The sequence below is a fragment of the Paramormyrops kingsleyae genome, chromosome 13 (assembly GCF_048594095.1).
Source record: "Paramormyrops kingsleyae isolate MSU_618 chromosome 13, PKINGS_0.4, whole genome shotgun sequence".
Classification (NCBI taxonomy): Eukaryota; Metazoa; Chordata; class Actinopteri; order Osteoglossiformes; family Mormyridae; genus Paramormyrops; species Paramormyrops kingsleyae.
Window position 1 is genome coordinate 16,835,495 of NC_132809.1, and position 26,823 is coordinate 16,862,317.

At 43.0% G+C, this 26,823-nt stretch overlaps 1 protein-coding gene across 2 annotated transcripts; it reads left to right on the top strand.

Moving 5' to 3' along the window:
- Positions 1-7,723: 7,723 nt before the first annotated feature.
- Positions 7,724-25,517, top strand: LOC111846715 (tumor necrosis factor alpha-induced protein 8-like protein 3). Of its 2 annotated transcripts, XR_002838936.2 has the most exons (3): positions 7,724-8,029; positions 24,059-24,751; positions 25,091-25,517. XR_002838936.2 is itself a non-coding variant. In XM_023817196.2 (2 exons), exons 1-2 carry the CDS (start codon positions 7,984-7,986, stop codon positions 24,619-24,621), a joined length of 609 nt encoding a protein of 202 aa, XP_023672964.1. In that variant the 5' UTR covers positions 7,724-7,983; the 3' UTR covers positions 24,622-25,517. The 2 variants fall into 2 exon arrangements, 1 of the variants encoding a protein (XP_023672964.1); XM_023817196.2 differs by having other exon boundaries at positions 24,059-25,517.
- The last annotated feature ends 1,306 nt before the right edge of the window (positions 25,518-26,823 follow it).

Sequence of the window (26,823 nt, forward strand, 5' to 3'; positions counted from 1 at the left end):
TTATCACTGCTTCATGACTCCCTTTAGCCAGTGCCTAAAGTTTCCTGCTAGCACACTGCCCGACACCTACAGGTTGGAAGGAATCACTGCATCTCACTGTCATTTGCACGCCTTGGCACTGTACTGTTAGGCACACTATGTACATATAAGCCAGCTGACATACACAGTTAACATCAAATATATCCTTATCAAAAAATCCAGTTGATGAGAACACCAATTTCACAATTTTGCATAAATATAAAGGTATTTAAGTCAATGAAGTGGGAATGTGTGATTTCCAGCATTAAACAAGTTGAATGATAAGCAGTTTGAGATCTATATGCGTTATTAAATGTGTCTCATTTAAAGGGTTCTGATGTTTTTGACTGAAATTAAACCATCTAATTGTTTTGCAAATGCAAGGCATATTCTGAAATTTCAAGACTGTCATGCTGCTTCAGGGCCAGTTTGGAGACATACTGTAAGGAGGTGGTACTAAAAATACAGCCATATTTCCTAAGAAACTGGAAAACTACCATCTATTTTCTTGCCTCTCAATGACCCAGTTGTATGGGTCCTAAATATACTGAAGGCATGTTAATTACTTTAACTGACAGACTAACTTCAATGCTGACGTTCAGCAGAAGCGTGCTACTGAACACCACTGTTCTGCATCTGTGAAGTCCAGTGCGGAGCCTAACATCAGCCATTGGTGACCTTCAGCTGACCCAAAGCCAGAGTCATTAACAGGCATTATGATCAGCATGAGCTGAAGCCCAGCCGCTCCAGGCAGGCTGACACCGCAGCGGAGGAAAGCCGTCCACAGGCGACCCAGCGATCACGGTTCCACACACCAGTCAGGGTCACACTTTTGATCCATTGTGTGATTTGCCAATCCTGAGCATCTTGACATCTTCTGTAAAAATGTCTAGCTTAAAAAAGAATAAAAGAACTCCTGTATGTGACTCAGAGAACAGCATTGTGTGCTGAAGCAAATGCATATTAAAATAATAACTCTTGTCCTCTTTATTTTCATATTTCTTGCCTGCCCCAGCTCTGCTCAGAGCTGGTCACAGAAAATATGTGCATTTATTTTCAAATTCCCACCTGGATACCAGGATGAATGTAATTGAATAATGTGGCACTGATACTGGTTCCAAACAGACTATCCAAAGATATAACAGAAGACTGTGTTTAAAGGTGTGAATTGTGATCCTTCTAAATTAAAAAAAAAAAATCTTTTCTTTCTGCCTAAAATGCAGCAAAGCTTTTTCGTGAGAAAAGGTCACTTTCAAATTAAAAATAAGCCCTACAAATGAGTCTCACCTTATAAATGAGGCACCCGCATGCTACCTGCTCTCCGCTCTCCTCCACAGCCATTGACCTGAACCACAAACTTGATCAAACTGTTTTCCATAAAACACACTTTGGTAAAACAGCCATATGCTGCACTAAAATTATTTATTTAGCAGATGCTTTCATTCAAAGCAATAGAGAATGAAGCAGCTGTGCTGAAGGGCCTCGCTCAAGGGCCTCATGGTGACATCACTCTGCCAACCAGAGGATTCAAACCAGCAACCTTCCAGCTGTGGGCACAAAGTGCAAACCTGCACAGCCACACCCCGCCCCATCTAAAGTCACTCAGTTGTAAATTGTGTATTAAAAAATGTACTGTGTGAACATACACTACCAGTCAAAAATGTTTGCACACACTGAGATTTTCTACATTTGCATGTCACTCACTTAACATTTAGTAAAAATATATTCAATATTGTTTAACAAATAAATGTACAATATGTTCACTATTTGAGTACCTCTATTAGCAAGAAAATGTCATACCTTTGATTCAAAGTAAGCTCCTCTAACAGTTATAACAGCAGAAAAATTGGAGGCATTCATTGTAAAAGGGATATTAAATACTGCTCCGTTTCATGGGATGAAAGTTAAATAGTGCATTTAAAGTTAAAGGACAGCCTAGAATTTGACTCTGCCATCACCACACAACCAGTTAATAGAATGTCAGACATGCACTGTTACATACTCCTTCCATGTTATAAAGGAAACGTTTTATTTGACTTAAATTTTCATTTATAATTGTTCACCCAACTTTCCAGTGCTTAACAGGAATAAAAAATCTGCAGTTATGAAATAAACATAAAAGTGGTAAAAACCTGTGGTGTACAAAGACTTTTGACTGGTATTGTATCTCTGCTTAGCTTGAGAGAAATATACATGCAAATACACACTGCCCATGCAAATACACACTGCCCGTGCAAATACACACTGCCCATGCAAATACACACTGCCCGTGCAAAAAAAAAGTTGCTATTTTAATTTTTCGTGGGGCCTCCTTTAGCTTTGATTATGGTGCACATTTGTCATGACATTGTTTCCACAAGCTTCTGCAACATCTCATCCTTTATTTTCATCCAGATTTGCATTCATTTCTCACCAAGATCCTGTATTGACAAATGAGTTGAACCTCCATAAAGCCTCCTTCATCACATCCCAAAGACCTTCAATGAGGTCAAGGTCGCAACTCTGTGGTGACCAAGTCATGCGTGAAAATGATTCCTCATGCTTCCTGAACCACTCTTTGACAGTTCAAACCCATTGAATCTTGGCATTCTTGTCCTGGAATATGCCCATGCCAACAGGGAAGAAAAAATCCATTTATGATGGATGGAGGTGTAACCTGGCCATTCAGTAGATTCAGGTACTCAGCTGACTTCACTTTATTGCTGCATAACGTTGCAGGATTGTAATAATGATCTAGTCATTGGCTTTTAAGTATTTGCTGATATAAATTCAAATGGCGACTTTTTTTTTGGACAGGCAGTGTATATATGGATCTAATAGGCACAGGACAGAGCAGAAGCTAACCTGACCTTCATTTGCAGGGATGTGCTGCTAACTCTGCCATCTTACCTCATCATCATCCCACACCACAGCGTTTTTGTTAGAGTGCTGCAAATCCCCAATTATCACCTGTATGTATTTAAAATCTTGTCTTCTTCTGTTAGATCTGTAAGTCTAATTATCATATCCTTCTGCCTGAAACCATCAACAGAAAAAAAATTGGTAATGTTTTCTTTAATTTAACAAGGAACATAATTATCACACATAGAGATTGTTACCAGGAGAGCTGCTTGACCTGCAGGGAGGAATAACAGCGTTCATAAATCCAAACACGCTCACTTGAGTGGCAGATGCTCTGAATGGGCGCTTTCGTTGGGGGAGCATTGCACCCCCAAAAACATAATGAAAACCCCGGAATTAGGAATGCTGGTGAAATGGTAGCTGCTGCATAGCAACATGTTACAAAAAAAGGACAGCATTTCCCATAATGCACTGAACACGGAGCCTACCCTTCATTAAGGTGAAGCTGTTGCTTTATTATTACTATTCACCCCACTTATCTTACCACCATGGCCATGGAATCAAAAGCTGATTCAAAGGTTTTAGTTAAATACATCATAGTTTATATCAAAACTTTTACTTAAAAAAAAAAGAAATACATTTGCCAGTTAAATATCATTGCTGCCATTTTGTTTTTTAGATTCAACAGACCCAAAGCAATTCAAGGATCTCATATATTTGATAAATGTATATAGAATATTACAAAATGCTAAAATACACTCACCTAAAGGATTATTAGGAACACCATATGTCCTGTGGGAGAAAATGCCTTGTTGATGCTAGAGGTCAGAGGAGAATGGGCCGACTGATTCAAGCTGATAGAAGAGCAACGTTGACTGAAATAACCACTCGTTACAACCGAGGTATGCAGCAAAGCATTTGTGAAGCCACAACACGCACAACCTTGAGGCGGATGGGCTACAACAGCAGAAGACCCCACCAGGTACCACTCATCTCCACTACAAATAGGAAAAAGAGGCTACAATTTGCACAAGCTCACCAAAATTGGACAGTTGAAGACTGGAAAAATGTTGCCTGGTCTGATGAGTCTCGATTTCTGTTGAGACATTCAAATGGTAGAGTCAGAATTTGGCGTAAACAGAATGAGAACATGGATCCATCATGCCTTGTTACCACTGTGCAGGCTGGTGGTGGTGGTGTAATGGTGTGGGGGATGTTTTCTTGGCACACTTTAGGCCCCTTAGTGCCAATTAGGCATCGTTTAAATGCCACGGCCTAACTGAGCATTGTTTCTGACCATGTCCATCCCTTTATGACCACCATGTACCCATCCTCTGATGGCTACTTCCAGCAGGATAATGCACCATGTCACAAAGCTCGAATCATTTCAAATTGGTTTCTTGAACATGACAATGAGTTCACTGTACTAAAATGGCCTCCACAGTCACCAGATCTCAACCCAATAGAGCATCTTTGGGATGTGGTGGAACGGGAGCTTCGTGCCCTGGATGTGCATCCCACAAATCTCCATCAACTGCAAGATGCTATCCTATCAATATGGGCCAACATTTCTAAAGAATGCTTTCAGCACCTTGTTGAATCAATGGCACGTAGAATTAAGGCAGTTCTGAAGGCGAAAGGGGGTCAAACACCGTATTAGTATGGTGTTCCTAATAATCCTTTAGTGAGTGTATATAGAAAATGTATTGTATAATATAAATATATTTATATTTATGTATAAAACTATGGATTATTCTTTATTATTATGTATAATAATAATAATTATTATTATTATTATCATTTATAATAATAATAATAATAATAATAATAATTATTATTATTATTCTTATTATTAATTTCCTTTTGGGATACATAAAGTATATATATTTGAATTGAACTGGGATTTTAGTTCCTTCACCTTTCTATTTCTCAGCTTGCTTTTCGGGGGGAAGTTAATGTCGTAGTTTTTATGAACAGTCTGAAAATGCCGCTCCACATTTCCCTTCTTCGGAATAGCAACGGTAGACTGTCAGATAAGGCAAACGTACTTCGAATATGACATGGTGAAAAAAAGTCCTCCTCCCATTCCGTATGGAAGTGACAGGTTTTTGGCTTCTTACTTGGTCCAGCTCCCCCATTCATTTTTATACCCTTTCTTAAGTTTAGTAGAAATAAATTGGAGGTTAACTAGGGGACTCGGTAGCTTGCAGCAGCTGGCGCGGTTGAACGCGTCATCCATCCTCTATGTTTTATGCCATATGATCTACCCAGACTACCTTTGCAATCGACCAGTAGATTGCGATCGACGTATTGGGCACCCCTGCCTTAGGAGATCCAAGATAACTACCAATACCAACAGTCGCTCCTCCATGGAGGATAAGAGAGCAGAAAAAGACAATCTAAGACAAGCAATTAGGAGATGCAGTTATTTTTCACTTTGCCTGTCACGCCATGGTCACGCCCGCCTGAACTTTGAGCAGGACACTCATCTGCGTGACAGACCCCTCTGCAGGCCCCACCACTGAGCTATCACCGTTGGCCTATCACCACTGAGCTATCACCGTTGGCCTATCACCACTGAGCTATCACCGTTGGCCTATCACCACTGAGCTATCACCGTTGGCCTATCACCACTGAGCTATCTCCGTTGGCCTATCACCACTGAGCTATCGCCGTTGGCCTATCACCACTGAGCTATCGCCGTTGGCCTATCACCACTGAGCTATCGCCGTTGGCCTATCACCACTGAGCTATCGCCGTTGGCCTATCACCACTGAGCTATCGCCGTTGGTCTATCACCACTGAGCTATCACCACTGGCCTATCACCACTGAACTACCACCAGTGGCCTAACACTGTTGGTCAACAGCACTGTTACACAGAGCTTGGCTTGTGGCACCGAACTGGGACGATGAGAGCACAGGGGAATTTACATTACATTTATCATAATGAAGACCCTAATTTTAAAGACTTATTTTCAGCCTGATATCATTTTTAGATCCCTGAGCTCTTTCCCTACATAACAAACATCCTTCTTAAGTATTTAGAATGTTCTGTCATGATTAAAATAATTTTTCCCTTAAGTTCCCCTTTTCCAAAAAAAAAACCATCAGTCATTTCTCCTCCAGGACTACAGACTACATTTTTATTACATTTATTATTGTACCTATAAAACTGAAACAAAACAGTTATGAAAATAACAACAGTAGTATAACCACTACTTTTACAACAACAACAAAGATTAAATCTGTCAATACATTTCTGTCTTGAAGATGAAAAAAGCTGTAAAATGAGCCTGTCTCTCTGTAAGTGTGTGTCTGTGTGTGTGTGTGTGTGTCTGTGTGTGTGTTTAACTCCAGACATTCAAAGCAGACTGTTTCAGTGGGTTTCAGCTAAAGATCATGACAAATAGCTGAGCAAGCATTTACCTTCCACTAAGCTGTGATTGGGACATTCGCTCCAGCCAAGCAAAAGGAGGGGAGGGAAAGTGTGCTTGTGGTCGAGTTAAAAAATACATGGGTGCTGCAATTACTGGGGTGATTTTGGGAGAAGTTTGGAATTGGCTAAGCAAACACAATTCGACAGACATAATATCATACTTTTACACCAATAAGAAGATCATTTAAACATCATTTCTTAGGCTGCCTAAGACTTTTTCACAGTATTGTATGCAAGTGCACATAGAGCTCCAGCATTTTCCATTTTACATGGACGCAGCACACATCAGTGGCAAACAGGCATGCACCTTAAGCTCTTACTGTTCTCAGGTGCCTCCTCCTTGAGAGTGAAGTCCATGCTGACCTGAGGCACTGCTTCATGATACTGCTCAGGTGACAGGCAGGACGCTTCTGCCTTCACTTCAGGATATCTGCAGCACAAGCTGCCTCAGGAAGGCTGCTAACATCATTATGGACTCCAGTCACCCTGCACACTCATATTTTACTCTGTATCCCTCCCACCAGACAATACAGAAACATCAGCACTCAAACCATGAGGTTATTACAGAATTTCTACCCACAAGAAATTCTTACTTAACAGCTGCTGTTTATAATATATAAAGCCAGTATAGCTTACTTGCCGGCTGTTTTTGTTACGATTCTTGTTTTATTTACTGTACAGTGTTATTGTTACTTATTGTTTGTTATGGTTCCTGTCCTCATTGCCGTTTCATGCTACTACTTACTGTTGACTAACCATTAAGTGTTTTCCCTGTATTTTCGTATACATTTCACCCCCCCCCCCAACTGGGCATTTTATCATGGGGGACCCAGGTTGACTAACATCTTGCTTGAAAACAGACAACTGATTGTAGTCGGTACATATGGAAATGAGCTACATTTACAGAATGTCAAACCTACCAGTATGTAAAACCAGTACAAAGCTGTTGCCAGGTGCATCGATATTTACATTACTGTGAGCTAGAGGAGCCAACAGCCTCCATGGAGAAGTGAACCTGGTACTACCTTCTATAAAACACTCGGACCACCTCAGTTATCAGCGATTAATAACGTCCCAAAGGCTGCTCCATAGTTTCTCAATGGTATTCAAATGAGAAAACTACTTTCTCAAATAACTTAAGCAGAACTGAAAACTTTATTACATAAGGCTTCTAAACAGCTGGACACCAGCTGTGTCTGAATATTTAAACAGACCAGGGACAAAAATAGCACATACTGTAGCTAAAACTTTACTGCTAGGTTAACCCTGAGTAGCTTGGCGATTGTTTGGTGGCTGTTTCCTGGAGCCAGAGACACTCAATACCACTACCCCCCCCCCCCCCCCCCCCTCCCCGGCAATATTCAGAACAGGCTGGGTGAAGTCAAAGGAGAAAGAGAGAGAGAGAGAGAGAAAGAGAGGTGGGGAACTCAAAAATGAAGGAGTCGTAGAACAGGAGCCCAGAGAGAGAGAGTGAGAGAGAGAGACAGAGAGAGAAGAGAGAGAGCGAGGGGGGAGGAAGGGGGATACTCTGAAAGACAGGGAAAGAGAGAGAGCAGAGGAAGCCTTCTGAACAGCAGACAGCCACAGTCTGAGTCTTTTATAAAAAAAACCAAAAAGGACAAAAAAAAAAAAAAACTTCACATCGTGGCTGAAGAGGATCTCTCTGGAAAGCAAAGCACTTGGAACAATGGATTCAGACTCAGGAGAACTCAGCGAGGGAGAGCTCTTTCCAGGTAAGAGGGTTTTCATTATGAGGAAACTTATGGAACCTGGGCCTTTACCTTTCTGTGCTTTTGCTGCTGATCTGATCTGGGGGGGAGGTCTTATCTGTGAGCTCTGGCATGTTCCGGCAGGTTCTGATGTATGTCATATTTTGCCCTTAAGCATGGCACCCAGTTATCTAACAGCAACCCCTGGCTTACTGTCACACACGTTCAGTTCCAGACACACGCGGTTACCAAGCCAGAACACCAGAAAGGAAATATTTATAATCACGATAATAAAAGCACATAGTGTGATCAAGATTGGCACATCTGCATCAGAAGTTCAAGATACCGTAGATCCTGATGTATTTTAACAATGTGCACAGGGTGTTACAGAATGGTGACAAAGGGGTCACTTAAAAATGGCACAGCTGTTAGACCAATACAGGATATACCTGCAAAGAATTTGCTAAATGTGTGCAGAACAAATCCCTCCCCGCGGTTTGATTCATGGGGTTATGAGTTGGAGATATAAATATCACTCAGGACTGTGAATTTACCCATAAGATTTGTGCCCAATAGCAAAATGTGCAGTGTTTCCAACAACCAACGAGTGTTTTTGTCGAGAGGTTCATTGTAGTGACCTTGTGTGAATCATGACATCACAATGCTGAACCTCAGATAAAGAAATATATACAGGCTGTTAGTCCTACATTTTGGTGTTGAGTTGTTGCCAAAATAATAAAGGGGATGGATAAGCAGTCAGCCTGCTGGCTCCAGGCTCAAAGATGATTGCCTAGTCCACAGATGGGTTTGTCATCAGTTCAAAGCGATTGTGCAGGACCAAGATCAACACACTCTTTTGTTTATGAGAGATGTAGAGCGGCAAAGCAGAACTGCTGCAATTTCTCAAGGAAGAAATGGGATTGATTGTGGGGGGCAGGGGGGGGGGGAGTAAAATCAGTGGCAGGGACCTCAGCAGTGAGCTGTGTCCCTCCTGCAGGCAGGCTAAGATTGAGATTCAACTTTATTGTCATTACACGACACAAGTTAAAGTATAATGAAATGCGGTTTTGCATCTAACCAGAAGTGCAAATAGCAATATGAGGTGCTTATATTTACAAGAGTGGATATAAATACACGAGTAAGTAAATAAGGTTACATAAATGTGAAATACATACAGACTGGCTGGCATGACAACATTTACAAACAATTATAATGCAAAATAGAAAAAAATGTTGCTGCGCCAATATGTAGGAGTGTATAGGGTGATATCCGGTTTTTTGTAACGTGAAGTATGTACAGAGAATAAAAAATATTTACTGTTCAGCACTACTTACAGGATAAAGGGTGAAAGACTAAGGCATGCATGAGTTAAATGCAGTTGGATTGCTCCTTGCAGTGTGTGCATGGTCTTTGTCGCAATGTGATGCGCAGCCATTGGCTTGCGATTGAGTCATCAGGATGCACATTCACTGCCCATATGGTGCTGGAGAAGCAGGTACGAGCCAACACTTCCAGCAACAAAACAGAAAATGCTATTTGAATGCTACTTGACCTAAATGGTTTGTTTGGGCATTTGCCTTAAGCCAAGCAAATCCTCCAAATGAAACCAAAACAGAACCGGTTTCAGCAGCAAAACATTATGAATACTGCAAGAGACAGGCCAGAAGGCTTAGTCACCCTCAGGAATAAGGATGTTTGCAAAACATCCATAAAACCTTTCCAGTTGACTTTAGCACTGGTGATTTAAATAGGTTTATATAGGTTAATATATTCATATTAACAATGAAATTATGCACTTGGCTATTAATACTACATAGACTGTGAAAGTTCTCTAGTGTAAATGGTTGGAATATCTTTTCAGGAAACCCTTAGCCGGTGAAAAATGTAGTCTATATTTAGTCTAGGTGGTGTGTCTGCCTGCACTGATACTCTTGCACTCATCTTTTCATTTAAAAAAAATGACTGTTTTGCTGGAAGCATACAAAGGAAATTGTGCATCCAAAACTGTCCCTTTAGCATCCGTTACCTCACGGCTCCAGCAAAGCGACCCGCTTTGTCCCTCTTCTATACGCGTGTGCTACAGTTCTCAAGGAAAAGGTATACTGTATTTTTAGCAAGATGTGGCCATTTTTCCCAAGGCTGACAGAATGCGATTAAAGGGACCCTCGATCACATCCACTGAGGGTATTGAATGATTCTGTTATTACATATTTTCCTTTGTTCTGCATCAATGTGCCTCCCAGCCCTTCATAGGTATGTCTGATGGACAAAAACTGAGAATACTGAAGAATTTATTCTTATAATATTTTCAAGAACATTACGGACACTATGGACGCCTCGTTGTAATTAATCCTAATGACACGTCATACAAGTCTAGCTAAAATCCATGACAGTTCCCCCTATTGCATTTAAGACGTGTGGTGTGGTGCATATCCTGAAATGGATCTTCCAAACATCCATTTGACATGATGGAGAACACCAAAATCCTACGTTAAACATATCAATGAATAAAAAATCACGAGAAGACAGTTGAGAGTCATTTTGTTGTTGTTGTCCTGGCTAATACCTGAAGAATGAGGGTTTGATAAGTCAGATGCACCATAAACTCCCCCCCCCTAGTTTTATTCTGGTCTGCAGATGTATACTTGCGTTCTGGTGACTGGGTTAGACGCCAACACTCAAGACTGGAAAATCTGTCAAACTCCGAAAGGGAATGGGGGCATCTTTCACTGGAAAAGTTGATGCAGGGGGATGAAGAAGGTTCATTTATTTAGCCACAGTGGAATTCGGCGTTATGTTCTGCCCATAAAGCCCAGCATGGTCCTCCTTGAGAAACTCAGCAGTGTGCAGGCTCCGTTTGGCAGCCCGTAGCCGTGGCATCAGTGCCCTCCTGGCATCCACAGAGGCTTGTTGGAGGAACAGAAGAACATTGCTTGCAGCTTAAAGAGACACTCTATGTGTGACGGAGGCAGAGCTGTTTTTCCGGAGGGGACGGCGAGCCAGATTTCATCTGAGTGGAGTCGGGAAACACAGACCCCAGCCTCAGCACTAACACAGGCTGTAATCAACTCAGTATTTTGTTGAGCCTATTTTGGGCTAAGTGTTCAGAAACCACAGTTATTTCCCCCAGAATGTGGACAAGCATGAAGGGTGAAATATGGTAATTCCCAAAAAGAGACAATTGGACATTAAGTTGGCATTGTCCAGCACTACAGGACAGAGCAAAGGAGAACTTTGATGAACAACTATCCGCCTTTTCTGAGGTACAGCGCTAAACAGAGGCACAGTAAACTCTATACTTTCCATGTGAGTATTTAAGATGCAGTAAAGGTATTATCAACAGAGGCTACTTGGCTCGGAGGTTCAGTTGCCGTGGTAACAGCAGTCACTTCGCCCCTATGGATGGTAGGGGTCAATATCCCAGAATCCCAAATGCTACTCTGCAAAAGAACTATTTTTTTCTTTCTGCTTTGAATGGGAGGACAGCCCAGCGAGATGGTCGTACACCACATGCTGAAAAGCAAGGTGCAGGAAGTGATTCCTCCATGCAGTTGGCCAAACCCCCTCACCACTCCCACTGTGGCTGTACAGCGGGGATTCCCTCCGGGGTCTCCGGCCACTCACACTGGCTGACGGCCCATCCTTCATCGGTCACTCATCGGCATCACAGGGAAAATAACCAAGCCGCAATCGGACCAGCAAGCACGGGAGGTGCTCCTGGGCTGTTAACCCTCTACCGCTGTTTGCCAGCACTCAGCTGATCATTATTATATTATTCCTCCTTAGGAGCCACTTTTTCCAGTAACTTTGCAAACGATGTAAAACAGGGTGGCCAAGGACTTTGTTCATTTTCAAAGCCAGATGAAGAATCTCTAAAACAGTGTTTTTCCCAATCTGGTCCTCAGGGACCCATGGACAATCCCAAGAACCGGGCTGAGAAACACTGCTCTAAAGGCTTGTTGGATTTTTCCATTCGGATTCCCAGAGAATTCCTGGTGGGGGTTGTGGCCAGACAGAAGCCTGCAGGATATGTCAGCAGCCCATTGTGAGTCAGAAAGCAAAGTGGAAGCCCCCACACTGCAGCCCCACCACGTGCTTCCACTAGTGAAGCCACTGGCTCCCCCCCCCCCCCCACAGCAGAGCCTCCCTGTCAGATTCTGTCAGCTATTTACGGATTCTCGGCAAATAGGATGCCACCCTTAGCTTTTCAGAGAGGATAAACACCCAGACTGTATAAAAGGGGAGCTTTTCTGTTTTTTTTCCCATTTTTCTGTTTTCGTTACATGGTGGCCCCTGGAGGGGAACAATTCATGCCCATCAGCCTGTTCTCGGACTCAGGAGGCTGTACCTTCCAAAACTCGGCCCAAAGGCAGTCACATGACGGGCATCAGGTGATTAGCAGCCCCCAGGTGGGTGCGAAGGACTCCCCCCAAATTGCTCACAGACGCTGACAGCCAGGCAGAGGGAAGGTTGTTATTCCTGGAACGGCAGAGGTTGGCCCCAGCGAGTCTAATTCTCTTACACGAGTGTCTCCTGGGAAGCCACGTCAGCCGCATACTCATGAGGACTACGGGCAAACCCTCACAGAATGATCACCGGCCCAGTTAGAGCCCAGTTAGAGCACAGCACACTTACAGAGCGGCGCCATGTCCCATCGAGGCACACTTAGATGGGCATCACAGCCACGGGAGCACGCTGGCCAGGCTGTGGCCTAGTTCCTCTCAGCTGGTACACTGCGTCTCCTTTGATAACTAAGGTGGCTCCCATAACAGACCACCTGGCCTGTGTGTGCCATGTCCTTCCCGCCGTGTCCATCTGCCAGGCCCAGTTTCCACGGAGGGGGTAGCACACGATGGCTTGGCACAGGGTGACAGGACAATACCACCTTGGAGTCCAGCTCCCAGCGGAAACCCACTGATGATGCACGAAAAAGAGAAGAAAAAAATCAGTAGGGAGGTAAAGAAACAGGAAGTAATAGTGTAACAGTGTAACCATAGCACCTCTTGTGTACTAACTATCTCAGCCATGAAATGACATTACTGATTAAAAATGGGTGTTTGTTACAGCCCAGCCTTAAGGAGGCTGCATACTTCAAACTAAATCAATGGAATCGACATCCTTTTGGCAATGGATGTCGTATGATGCATAATCGCCGCGGTCATCCCTGTTCAGGCACGCTGCTGACTGACATCAATGTGACGCCACAAGGCTGGTCAGCAGGAGTAATTATGCCCTTACCAGCATGATTTGCACACAGTTTAAATAGTGAAAATTAATATGTATATTCATGTATTTCTGTAAAGAGTAAATATACCAGTATCGTGTTTGCCATGGAATGCATATGTTTTGTTAGCATGTCCCGGTGAGTGTGGTGTAAATTGCTGGCTTCCCTGTCTTTGCCGTTGCTAGTTCTAAACCGATGGTGGTGGTTAATAAAGACAGTAACTTTCATTTTAAAAGAGTTGTCATCACCTTTATTAAAATGACTCACTCTCCGGGATACGTTTAAATGTATTCTGTATATGGGTCTGCTGCTTCAAAAACATTCTGCACCCTCTAGGGCATTTGCCAATGCAGTCCTGCGGACCCACAGGCAGGGAGCTGGGAGGGAGCAAAAACATGGACCGTCTGTGGGTCCCCAAGGACTGGATTGGGAAGCACTAATGTAGGGGTGTGGTGTGACACAATACGAACAAAGCGTTTGAAGTACGCAACAGATTGTTCTCACCAACGTGTTCGGTTTCATTTAGCCCAGATGCCATTTGAAGTGTGCGGCCACCATTAGACAGCCTGACCTTTTGACACAAGCTTCTTTAATGTGACTGGGGTGAGCAGTATCCCCATGGCGAGGGGGCTGGGTGTGGTGAGAGGCCACTGGGCAGGGCCTTGTTAGGCCAGGGGCAGCAGGCCGGTCACAGAGGGAAGGCTTTACTAGACATAAACTCACAGAAAGGTCTTCCCTGAGCAAGGCTCCAGGGACTGGCTGACTCTGCTTTCTCAACTTTATGTTGCCTTGGACAAAAGAGAGATCCAAAAAAATTTAAATGCCATATGAATCTGCATATTTCTGTGAAAGGTATTTGCATATTTTTTGGGCCGCTTTGCATCATGCTGTTTTCTCACTGCTGCTTGTGTTTCCGAGAATAACAAGCAGTCATAAAAGAAAATGACACCTAAAACAGTTTTAGTTTCTTGAATTACAGACTGAAATCACATGTAAGCTCATTACTAGCTTGAAACAGTCACGACCCATGAGATATAAGTAATGACAAAAAGCTAAGTAATGACAACAAGGCTTTGAAACCTCACAGCAGGGGAAATTACTGTGCACTTACTGTCCACCCATGTTTACACTGTTGGCTCCCCCTGGGTCACAGGAGCAATCAACAGTGCCAGTCACCCTAGTCACAGTGGATTTCAAAGCCTCATTTTTCCAATTAAAGGACACAAACACCTATGGCAGGGGTAGGCAGCCCGGATCCTGCCGGTATAGTTTGAAAGGTGAACTGGGGGAAAGTGTAAATTTAATATAAGTTTTCATTGACTGCTGCTAGTTATTACCATAGTGTAGGAGTAGGGAGCCCTGATCCTGGAGTGCCAGTGTCCTGCAGGTTCTCCATCCTACCTGGTCTTTGATGAACCTCAGCTGATCTCAGGCAGATAGGAATCCTCAGGTAGGATAGAAAACGTATTCGGTATCCGGCCGGGTTCAAACTATACAGGGAAAAATATCTGAAGTATTGTAAAATTCTGTCAGTACAGTTAAAAGTCAATATGGTGAGTTACCAGATATTTTGAAACATCCTGAAGAAAACAGGGCAAGGCATTCTCAGCACTAACGGACCTGCACATGGTGAGGTTCCTAAGGTATATTCCATATGTTACTTCTGGAAAGCCCACATCATCGGGACAGGCTCCCACCAAAGCCATAAGGCAGAAGCTTCCAGCCTAGCAGAGGCTGCAAGGAGACCCACTGGGACCGCTAGCTCCTTTGTGCTACGCTAAGCTATTAAACGGAAAAATGTATCTATGGGCTATCTGCTGACCTGGAACCGAGGAACAAGAAGTTCCTCATCTCAGCACATGTTCCTAACCCATTGAGTAAAAGAAGCATGAGAAAGCTTCCAATAAATCTTTGGAAATAGTCTATAGCTGTATCAATAGGATTATATAACCCCATTATCACATCAGATAATGTCCCCTGAGGTATAACATAAACTTTTTCTTACCACACTGGAAACTTCCTTAAGGGTACAGAATGACCCTTCCCAGTACATTAAATTCAGCTCAGCGGAGATGTAAGCCACAAGCTCTCTTTAATTGCTCGACAGAGACACCAGTGATGGGGATTTAATGCAACAGCTGTACCTGGTTGCATATGCATCCTTGCATAAGTTTACACTCATGCCCATAGTGACATACAGTTGTGGCAGACAGTGCATTACATGCATATGGCTGTCAAGGATTCCAGTGAAGTTTCCACTGAGTTTCACCCCACAGAGAGCTGCTTTTCAGTGCAGAGGAGAACACTACACATCATCATACATCCATGTTTCAGATTATGGAAACAGGCCCTCAGAAGGCTAGAAAGTTCCTTGATGGGGTTCAGCTTTGTAACATATCAGAAAAGGGATTCTAAAAAGGGCATGCCTGAATTAACCTAAGCAGCATCAGTTCATATCTTATTGTAAACCAGTTAAGAGCTGTAAAACACTCTGAATTACCCTGCTGGCTGAGCGATTATGTCACATACATGATGACGCTGTCAAAAATGCGTTTAAGAAATTATTTACAAATAAAAATTATTATCACTTAAAAAGTTAAAGTAGTTCTGATACTTGCATTGCACCATATTTGGGACTTGGACCAGCGGACGAATCTGGGCATAGCTCAGTATAGTTATAGGGGAGCGAAGTATTAAGTAACAGAGTGAATTTCCACTTGTGGGGACTGAAAAAATGGTCCCCAGAACATCAAAATAACAGGATTTTATCACACTGGTGGACATTTAGTCCCCAAGATGTAATATAGATAAAACCCACACACACATGCACACACTCACATGCGCAAACACATGCACACACACCACAGGCTGTATCAGCCATAAGCTGTTTGAGTCGCTCTATGGCTTCACGTGCCAAGAGCTCAGTAATACTTCAGTGTGCGCCTATTCCATCCAGCTGGATAAAGGCCCATTTTGAGGTGATAACATTGGCATATAAAGCGACAGACCGTGTTGCTTTGGCCCTCTCATCTGACATAGATAAGACACCTATACTGCCTTCACTGTTTTAAACACGTTTGTCTCCTTGACCGATCTAAAATTATCACCAAAAGCAACATTATCTGTATGCAAAAACTCGTTTCTTGTGTAGTGCAACAGGAAACAGAAGCACTGTATAAATTAGCACAGGGGCAAAAAAAAAACAAATAATTGTTGTTTGTTATCAGGAGAGCAGTGTCACCTGGCATTCCAGTTTGCCTAATAAAATTGGAGAGGGTGATGAAGGCCGCCCCACCCCCAGCCAGCCAGGTTTCATGGCTCTAAGGCAGCCTACCTAAGGTTGCTGTAAACAGGCAGCTTGTTGGCCTTTCCTGTATTTACAGGGACAATATCCTGGAAGGCAAATGAACAAGCAATGGGAGATGGACGGCCAACCTCGCAGCCGAGGGGGCGGACCTTCCGTGCGGAGGCTGATTATTTGCTGATGGAGACACAGGCAGACCACTTCCCCTCCTCTCCTCACACTCAGCAGGTGAAAGCGATCTAAAGTGACCTTCACCATGTCGGATAACACAGGGGGCTGACAGCCCCCTCTATTTGGGCTGACCTCTGGGAAAGTCTTGTGCCCACGGTAAATGCACCTGGCGGCAATGAGCTCGCAGGTGATGCTCACTTAACAGCTGCCGGGGGGCTCTCGGTTGGCCGGGCAGATGTCTGCCTACGGTCGGCCTTCAGACAGCTGAGGGAGAACAATCTCTGATGGCAGCAGGCTCGGCAAGGACGGTGAACACGTGCCGAGGACAAGAAAGCAAATGTTCACTTATTACGACTCTCTGGCTGACATTAAATGATATTCACACTGCATGCAATATCCCAAATGAACGAAACTGATTATAACTCTGGAAAAGGATCATTAGCATCTTGCAATATTACAGAATTATAGTATTAAGAGTAACATAGTAAGTTAATAAGCAGTAAGCATCTGATAATGCTTAATACAATTAATTACCCTGGTTCAAAAACGCAAATACATTCAATAAATTGTAAGAATTCTATACGTGACAGTATTCTTAGCTTTCTTTATTGCTGAATGTTTCCTTCCAGCCCAACGATAACAACTGTCAAAGCACTGATATACTAATGACCCAAAGATGTGGGCTATTTTTGTGGACCAGCATCGGTGAAGATGGCATCTAATTAAATAGGAGCATAAGACATTTCAAGCACCATTAAATAAGTTGTCAGACTCGCAAACCCACAGTGACTGGTACACTTATGGGGAGGGGGGGAATGCAGCCACCATCACTGCTGCTTTGAATGGACCAAAACAAACATCCTGACAAGGCATTTAATACTAAACTTACTAAATAGTGGGGCAGCTAATCTTGTGCTAATGACCTCAAATTTCAGTTACTCTGGAGGATCTCCAAGGCAACATCTCCTCCTGGATGGAACAACTTACTAAAATTGGTCAGTCCATCCATGCTATAAAAATCATAGAAAATTCATCCAAGAGATTCACTCTAAATAACAACAAAAGTTTCATCCAAGATTCAATGTTTCTGCTTTTTGTCCAGGAAAAAACAATGGAATACTATTAGAAACTAAGCCCTTTTCATAACCATTTACCCTCTCTCAGGAAGCACATGGCACAAGGCAGGGGACATCCTGAATGGGATCTTAGCCCATCACAGCAGATTAGGTTACACCCATTGATCTTCCAGCTCGTTTGTCTGGTCAGGGTCACGTGGGAAGATGGAGTTTATCCCAAGCAGCACAGGACACAAGGCTGGGATGCCAATACATCGCCGCTGATTAAGCCATATGTTCATTCATTATCCATCCATGTATCTTTCAACTGCTTATCCTGTATAGGGTCTCACATTTTATCATTTTTAATAAAAGGACACAAATACTTAGTAGTAACACAGTTATTACTGAAGTACAAAATCATGAACAAATATAGTACCTACTTGAGATAAAAAGATGTGTCATGATTCGTTAATGATGAACAAACATGAGATCAGTATATTTCACTTGGGTTATTCATGACTTGTTCCTTCAGTAGTTCATAAAGATTTACAGAAATTGACAGATTAAGCAACAAATATGATAACTGCCTGTGATAAAAGATACATCACAATTCATTAGTGATGAACAAACATGAGATCAGTATATTTCACTTGGGTTATTCATGACTTGTTCCTTCAGTAGTTCATAAAGATTTACAGAAATTGACAGATTAAGCAACAAATATGATAACTGCTTGTGATAGAAGATACATCACAATTCATTATTGATGAACAAACATGAGATCACTATTTCACTTGTGTTATTCATTACTGGTTCCTTCAGGAGTTCAAAGGTTTACAGAATATAGTAACAAATATAATAACTGCTTGGGATGAAATATGCATCATGATGAACAAACATGAGATCAGTATTTTACTTGTATTATTCATGACTTTTTCCTTCAGTAGTTCCTTCAGTAGTTCACAAAGGTTTACAAAACTGAGTAACAAATGCAATTACTGCATTACAAATATAGAAACTGCTTCAGATAAAACATATGTCACAATTTATGAGTGATGAACAAACATGAGATCAGTATGTAACTATGATTTAGTTTGTGGTTAATTAATACGTAAGTAATAGTATAATACAATAGTATAATACAATATTATTTTTAAGTGTTACCAAAACATATAATAAATTACACACACATTTTCTGTCTATTTGTAGTTAATGTTAAAAATAACATGTTTTCCCCAATATACCCTGAAGGGACAGTTCTGTAAAGTGAAAGTTCTTTGTCTTCTGAAAGTACAAAAGCAGGGTTTTGCAAAATACACCTACGTATTTTTGCCAGTAATACAGTCATTCGCACTGAGGATCCTGCAGACGTAATGGTGATTTTCACAGCTATGATTCAGGAATTTTAGATGTTTTTTCTCCTGCAGTCTTAAGACAACTGTGTAAGCACTGTATGAAATGGTCACTCTCCCATCCATTCATTTTCCATAACTGCTTGTCCTATTAAGGGTCGCGGAGGTCTGGAGCCTATCCTGAAGGCTACAGACGCAAGGCGGGCTACAACCCAAGATGGGATGCTAACCCTTTGCAGGGCACACTCACACACCATTTTCTCACACACCTATGGACAATGTGGCAACTCCAATTAGCCTCAGCATGCTTTTGGACTCTGGGGGGAAACTGGAGTACCCGGAGGAAACAACAACACAGGGAGAACATGCAAACTCTACTGTCTGGCAGGGAGCTGGGAGGGAGCAAAAATGTGAACTGTCTGGCAGGGAGCTGGGAGGGAGCAAAAATGTGAACTGTCTGGCAGGGAGCTGGGAGGGAGCAAAAATGTGAACTGTCTGGCAGGGAGCTGGGAGGGAGCAAAAATGTGAACTGTCTGGCAGGGAGCTGGGAGGGAGCAAAAATGTGAACTGTCTGGCAGGGAGCTGGGAGGGAGCAAAAATGTGAACTGTCTGGCAGGGAGCTGGGACAACATGGACCGACTGTGGGTCTCTGAGGACCACGTGGGGAAACACTGCCTTAGAGTATTATTCCAACGCTGCTGATGGTGCGTTCCTGCAGCATCTATGGGGCATCTATGGGGCATCTATCCATGGTTGACAGCGTCAAGATTGGCAGGGATTTGCCATCAGCGCTGTCTGGGCCCCCTTCCATCTCCATTAACAGACCCTCTCAATTAATGGCAAACAGTGTGACTGACAGCCTGTGTCACACCCAGGATGCTGTGGCAGCAGGAACAGCTTCAGCACCACATGGCATCAATGTGTCTAAACCAGCTGATTAAGGGTGTCACAGATATAGCAGGGAAGGGGGGGGGGGACAAGCCTTTTTTTTGAGGCTTTTGCAGTTTTTTTTTTTTAGAAAGAAAACACATCCATGCAGCATTGGGTCCCTACATAACATTGCTGCACTGACAGCAAAAGGAGAACAACTAGTTACACACACCTAACCTAAAGGCTGGTCCACACTCCTCCACAGAAGCACAACAGTCGCATATCCACTCTGTGCAAACACAGAAACGTTCCTACTTGTCCGGTCAAGCCTCGTACTTTACACGTGTTGTATTTACATTTTTAAATTATTATAATTATTAATAACAATAATAATTATTGAAATTATTATTCTGATATTCCCTGCACACGTACTACAGCAGTGAGGTTTGTGCCAGTTTCTCTATGTTTTACAAATTCAGAGGCAGTTCACAGGGTCGCCAATTTTGGTCAGCTGGCTGGCGTGAGATTTTCATTTCAAGACAAGTCTGCACTCGCACACACACACATTTACATGTATGTAACTGTTTTATTACCTTGTAAATAGTCTGTAGGGTTTGCAACCTACCCTAATGCTCGTCAAAAGCATCCATGTTGGTATTTAAAGTGGACACTAGCGAATCGATCATGCTTATTGTGTCCAGAGTGGCGCAGACACTGCTCCACAGACACAGATTTGGTGTGTAGCAGGCGTCCATCTGCAGAGGCGCACAATGACGTCAAACATGTTATAGACATTCAAGCGGACACGTCCAGGACAGGGTGCCAACCCATCGCAGGACACACTCACACACCATTCACTCAAACATGCACACCTATGGACAACTTGGTAACTCCAATTAACCTCAGCATGTTTGTGGACCATCCTCATCTTGTAGTACCCAGAGGGAACCCCACAATGACACAGGGAGAACATGCAAATTCCACACACATCGAGCCATGGCATAGACGCCAACCCTAGCCCAAGCGATGCGAGGTAACAGTGCTAACCACTGTGCCACCAAACCCAAAAGATGCATTCATAAATATTTATTTTAAATTAACCTGAAGCAAGTGATGACTTTGTTGGCCAGCAGCTGACTTCACCAAAATGGTTCCAGTTTGAGGAGAATTTTGCTACGGCAATTTTGAGAAAGGTACTTTAAAAAAAAATATCTTTATGATGAACACACTATGATAAGGAATACCGCCTCGTCTTTCCTCTTGCCTATTTAAACAAAACCAAGGTCCAGAAGAAAAGATGATTAATGGAAAACGTGCCCTGAGATGATTGCCTGTTTACAACACAATTGCCCCATTAACTGGAAATAAGCTTTTTTTTTCCCAGAGACAGCTGATATATGACCACTAGACACAAGAGAAATCAGAGATTCCTCTGGTCACAGCAAGTGTGCCAGAAAACAGCAACACATGGCTTTCAAACCATTATAAAGCAAATCCTCAATTTGTTCTTCTCGTAAAATCAAGTAGAATAACTTATTAGAATGCTGCGGTCACTGCATTCAGACCTTTCTAAATACATTTCATTACTAAAACTCAGAGTCCCATTTATAGTTATGAACACACATGGACCACACTTGGTCACATCAGGATCTCACTCAGTCTCGGCTCATCCTGCCAGCCAAGCCATGTCTAAAACAGCCAATCACCTTTGATGAAGACCTCAGTAAACTCATGCCCGGCGCTCATTAGCTCCTCTGTTTATATCCCTACCACAGTTCTTTTCACAGAAGGACAAACACTGCAAATGCTACTTGGCTTTATGCAGCCTCAGAGAAGCCAATGGCCAGAGGCCGCACCCAGAACATGCCAAAAGGTCTTTGATCCCCAGAAACTGTCGCTAACACTCCACCCTTTTGCGATATCAGACGGTTAACTAGCAGTACGCCGACTTTCAGTAGCACTCCTTTCATCTCTTAAATGTTCAAGAAACCACCATCAACCACGGCCTACTACACAGCTGGAAGACTGTCTCATCTAACCACGATCTTAAGCAGCAATCCAGAACTCTTTCAGATGTTCTGCTTTGGGGTGGGACTTTAGATTTGTGACATTAGATTTGTATTTTTTGTGGCTCAGAGATAAATCAAAAGGATCTCAATTAGATACAGCAGACAAACCCTAGGGGAGCTACTCAGGGACAACATATATGGCTTGGAGAATCACAGGCGATATTGTAAACGATGATGGAAGGTTAACAGAAAGAAGAGACACCTCAAAACAGCAGCCACATGGCCAACTTGCCCTCACAGAGCAAGCACTTGAAAGCAGCCTTTATTGTACTCTTGAGGCAAAAGGGATCAAGCTGTACATATTTAAAGATTTTAATGACTTCCATAGCCATTCCAACAGAAACAAGGGCATGATTAAGAGCATCACTGCAGGCTGGGGAGGATTCATTTCTGCCAGCGTGTCTCTGCTACAAGCCAATTTGGAGGCCCACCCAGAGGCACCCAAGCCTCATGGCGGCAGCTCATTTGTCGCCATAAGTCCATGTGCTTTTCCTGCAAAGATACCAGTTTGTGTAAGTAGTTATGAGCTTGAGAAAGCCTGTGAAATTCCACAGTCTCAGCAACTGTGGGTCTGGATGCTAGTAATCAGAAAAAGGCTTCAGTTACTCAGGACTATCAAATTGGGATAAGTAGCATGAGTTTAGGCCTCACTGAGCCCCCGACAAATGGAGTCCTGGTGCCTAGCCATCTCTGTGAGCTATCAGACTGACTGTACCTCTCTGTTTCATGTGCCAGTGTCCCCTACAGCAACTGTATGTATTTAAAGCATATTACGTAAAACCACCCTGTGCCATCTCAAAATGGCTCACAAATGCGGCACTAAGGAAAATGAAAGTGAAAGAACAACCCTTGTTTTACCGCAAAGAGCAAACACGAGAACCCAGCATTTAATCTTCTGCATTATTCTTATGTCAATTACACGCCAATTAAAAACTCTACTCATCACAATTCCCTGGGCATCTATAAGCCCAAAACACAGTTGGCCAAACAGCAGAAAGCCTTTGGCAAACTGGTTTAAATAACACAATTTATGTAAGAATGACTGCCAGGCCTTTAGAAATGTCCTGGATTAACTCGTCCTCTTTTTACTGTAGAATGTACACGTCAAAGAGCCAAAGGAGAAGAGACTACAATGGAGCTGACAGACCAAACAGAGCTGAATGATAACAAGCGATGGGCTTGTTGTTTGACCTATGCTTCGATGTTGCTTGCTAGAACCCCCACCTACTTAGTTTGGGGGGGGGGGGGGCATTATTGCCATTTACCCACCCCTCCAAAGACTCAAACTGAGGGTTATGACAAATGCCAGGCTTCTACAAAAGTTAGTTCTTTTCATTGCACCCCTCCCACCAACACCAAACGGGCTAATTGTTATTGCCATGGTTCATGTTCTAGTCGGCTAGCACGTGCTCTCATCCAGAGCAGCACTCGATGATTAGCTACAAAATCAAAATGTCACTTCAAAGCCCCAGAATTCAAAGGTAAACCTGGACAGAATTCCACGCAGAATTTTTAAATGGAGTCACAATTAACATGCAATGAATTTAAAACAGAATGGAATAATGGGTGCCAAGGGAACACACTGTGGGTTATTAGGGAGATGAAAGCAGCAAGTAATTTAAAAGCATTAAACGAGACCTAGAGTAGATCTGGCAGATTGAAGTAGCAGGTATTGTTTAAAAAAAATACACTCAGGTTCATTATGTTTCTGTAGCTGTGGGGGGGAAGAGGTTCAGATTTTTTCCCCCCAGAAACTGTACTGTCAATTTTACTCTCATAATGTGTTTCTCTGTTTACAAACTATCATACTCAGCCTGGCACTTCTGGCCTGTGTTTACAGTGTGGGTTTATTATTATTATCATTTTAACAGTTTTACCTCCAGCTGTCTCCACACAGTCATCATACAAATTAAGACATTCTTACCTTTCCTACTTGGCAGGTTTGGGTGACCATGTTGTTGCACAGATCCAAAGGGGCTGACTCATCTCTGTCTTTCACCCTCAGGTCCTGAGAGCTTCAACTCCAGGAATTTGACTCTGCAAGCCCAGAAGAAAATCCTGAGCAAAATGGCCACTATGGTGGTGGCCAACTTACTGACAGATGACACCAGCAGCGAGATCCTGGACGAGCTGTACAAGGCAACCCGCGAGTACACCCAGAGTAAGAAGGAGGCGCACAAGATCATCAAGGATGTCATCAAGATTGCTCTGAAGGTCGGCATCCTCTACCGCAACAACCAGTTCAGCCCAGATGAGATGGAGACGGCGGAGCGATTCAAGAAGAAGATGAATCAGGCGGCCATGACGGCGGTCAGCTTCTATGAGGTGGACTACACCTTTGACCGGAACATTCTCTCAGAGCTGCTGCTGGAGTGCCGGGACCTTCTGCATGAGCTGGTGGAGACCCACCTGACAGCTCGCTCCCATAGTCGCATTGACCACGTCTTCAACCACTTTGCAGACGTGGAGTTCCTGTCTGTGCTTTATGGCTCCTCCGAGGAGTACGGACTTTGCTTGAAGAACATCTGCCAGGGGATTAACAAACTTCTCGAGGAGGGTGTGCTTTAACTCATGAGCTTCTCTCATACATTTGCCTCTATTTTCTTTCCCGTTGCCTTGTGTGTTATAAATTTTGACTGGATGGAGATGTCTTCATGGATTTATTATATATACATATATTTTCCCTGGTTTCTCTGGTGTAAGTCTTCTTATTGTTGTATATTTCAGAGTTAGAAAAGCCTTACTAATTATGATTATGAATATTTTATAGACATTGCGCCGGTCATGCCCTGCTCCATTTTTAACAGCACATTAGAAAAACATGCAGCACCGTTCCACATTTATTGCTGTGGTTCCAGTCACACCTACGCCCACTTAAAAATACCTACCCACTGCAGCTTTTTTTAATCCAACCGCTTAACTCGGGATGGAATGCGATGTGTCACCTTTCCTACATGGATCACAAGCGACCGTTGACAGCCTCCGCTTCACTTTCTGCAAATCTTTTATTTATATATTTATTATCTTTTTTAAACAGGGCAGCTCTCCAGGGTCAGAGATTCGAATAGCACCCCTACTCTGCGCTTCAACATCGCCTGCCCTCCCTGTGTCATGCAGATCTCCTCCCATTGTCCAAAGATGTCCAGTTGGGCTAATTAGTGTCTCTAAATTGCCTGTAGTGTGGATGTGTATGTGTGGTCCGGGGTGTAGCCCCAGCATGCCTGGGATAGGCTCCAGGTCCTTCTGCGACCATGACAAAGATAAACAGTGAGAAGATCTTTGTAAGCATAACACACTACATCTCCTTGCTGACTGCCTGGTGACTCCAAATTAGCTAAACAGTCCTGATTCTCCAGAAGCCATGTGAATGTGTGGATGCAGTTATTTCATACTCCCTCCTTGGTAAAGAGTATAATATAAGAAAACGTCTTTTATTAAAGGTTACTTATGAAATTAACCTGGAATATTGCCATCTTTTTTCTTTATTTGCTTTGATTTCCTAACAGAAGCATCAAACAAAGTGATGAAAGTTCTGTCATATGCAGTATCAAGTCCCATTGTAATATCTGTCTCTCTGTGACAGAGACTTTGAGTTGTGTTAAGAAGAGGTGCAGTATTCTCAGTGCGGGCAAAACTATCCAGAGTCACCTCATCTGAATGCCACTCTGAGGCCCCACCAGCCTGAGGGCTTCTGCTCAAGCATGCTTCTTTTTTTGGTCTCTGGGGAGCGGGGACTGTTTCTGGCCAAAGTTCTGATTGTTCGTATCCTAGTTTTTTTTCCCCCGGATAGAAGACAAAGAATCAGCCAGTGCTTGTTAGGTGTAGTGAAAACCCAGTCAACGACACAGAAAATGGACCATGCGTGAAAAAAAAGGCAGCGTTACGTTAAGGCAACAGACACAAAACTCAGCAGGGTGAGTATAAGACAGAAGGAGGTGTCATCACACCCTAGGGGAACAATCTGGAGTGGACACAAGGGTAAAAGCCTAAACCTAATGAGCAGGACATCAAGCTAAATGTCTTCTTCCCTTCTAGGACTGGGTAATACATTCTGAGAATAATGACCACAACAGCAAAGACATGGCAGATGTCTGAAAAGTCAATTACAAGGAGTTGTGGGCTCACGCTCCCCATACAGTTTGCTGAAGGATGCATTTTAGTGAGAATTTTCAATGAAACGCTGCACTGACTCACATCTGCCCCATCACAGTAGGCCTCCCGGTCCCTCTGCTTCAGGTTTTTAAGGGGACCTCAAAAGGGCAAAACATACCCAGGGGCACAACCCCTCCAAAGACCAGATAAACCTCTGCGCATGTACACAACCAGACTTTTTCCCATGGTGCTGTAACAGCAGGCTAACTGCACTGTTTTGTGTGTATCGTCGGTTACCAAGCTCTTGATGATCTCCACCCACTAATGGTTATTACCAGGAACAATTCTAGGATTTTAAAATTAGGGGGACTCAGCTTCCTGAAAAAATATAACATTGTAATTATATTTTGCAGTGGGTTCATTTAGATAAATATTAATGGAAAAAAATAGTTTTTTATAATTTACAATGACAAAGTAACGCAGTTCAGCCAAATTCGATTTTTACCAGCAACGAAAAGACGCGCGACGAACTACAGCTCGCCAGTCGCACTTTTAAAGCAGGTGAAAAAGGCGGGAAGCAGTCTGAGGTAAAATTCAACGGTAAAATTCTCAACTTTTGGTTTTAAAACTACAGGGAAATGTTCTTAAAAGGTATATATTTATTAAATTGTTTTGTTC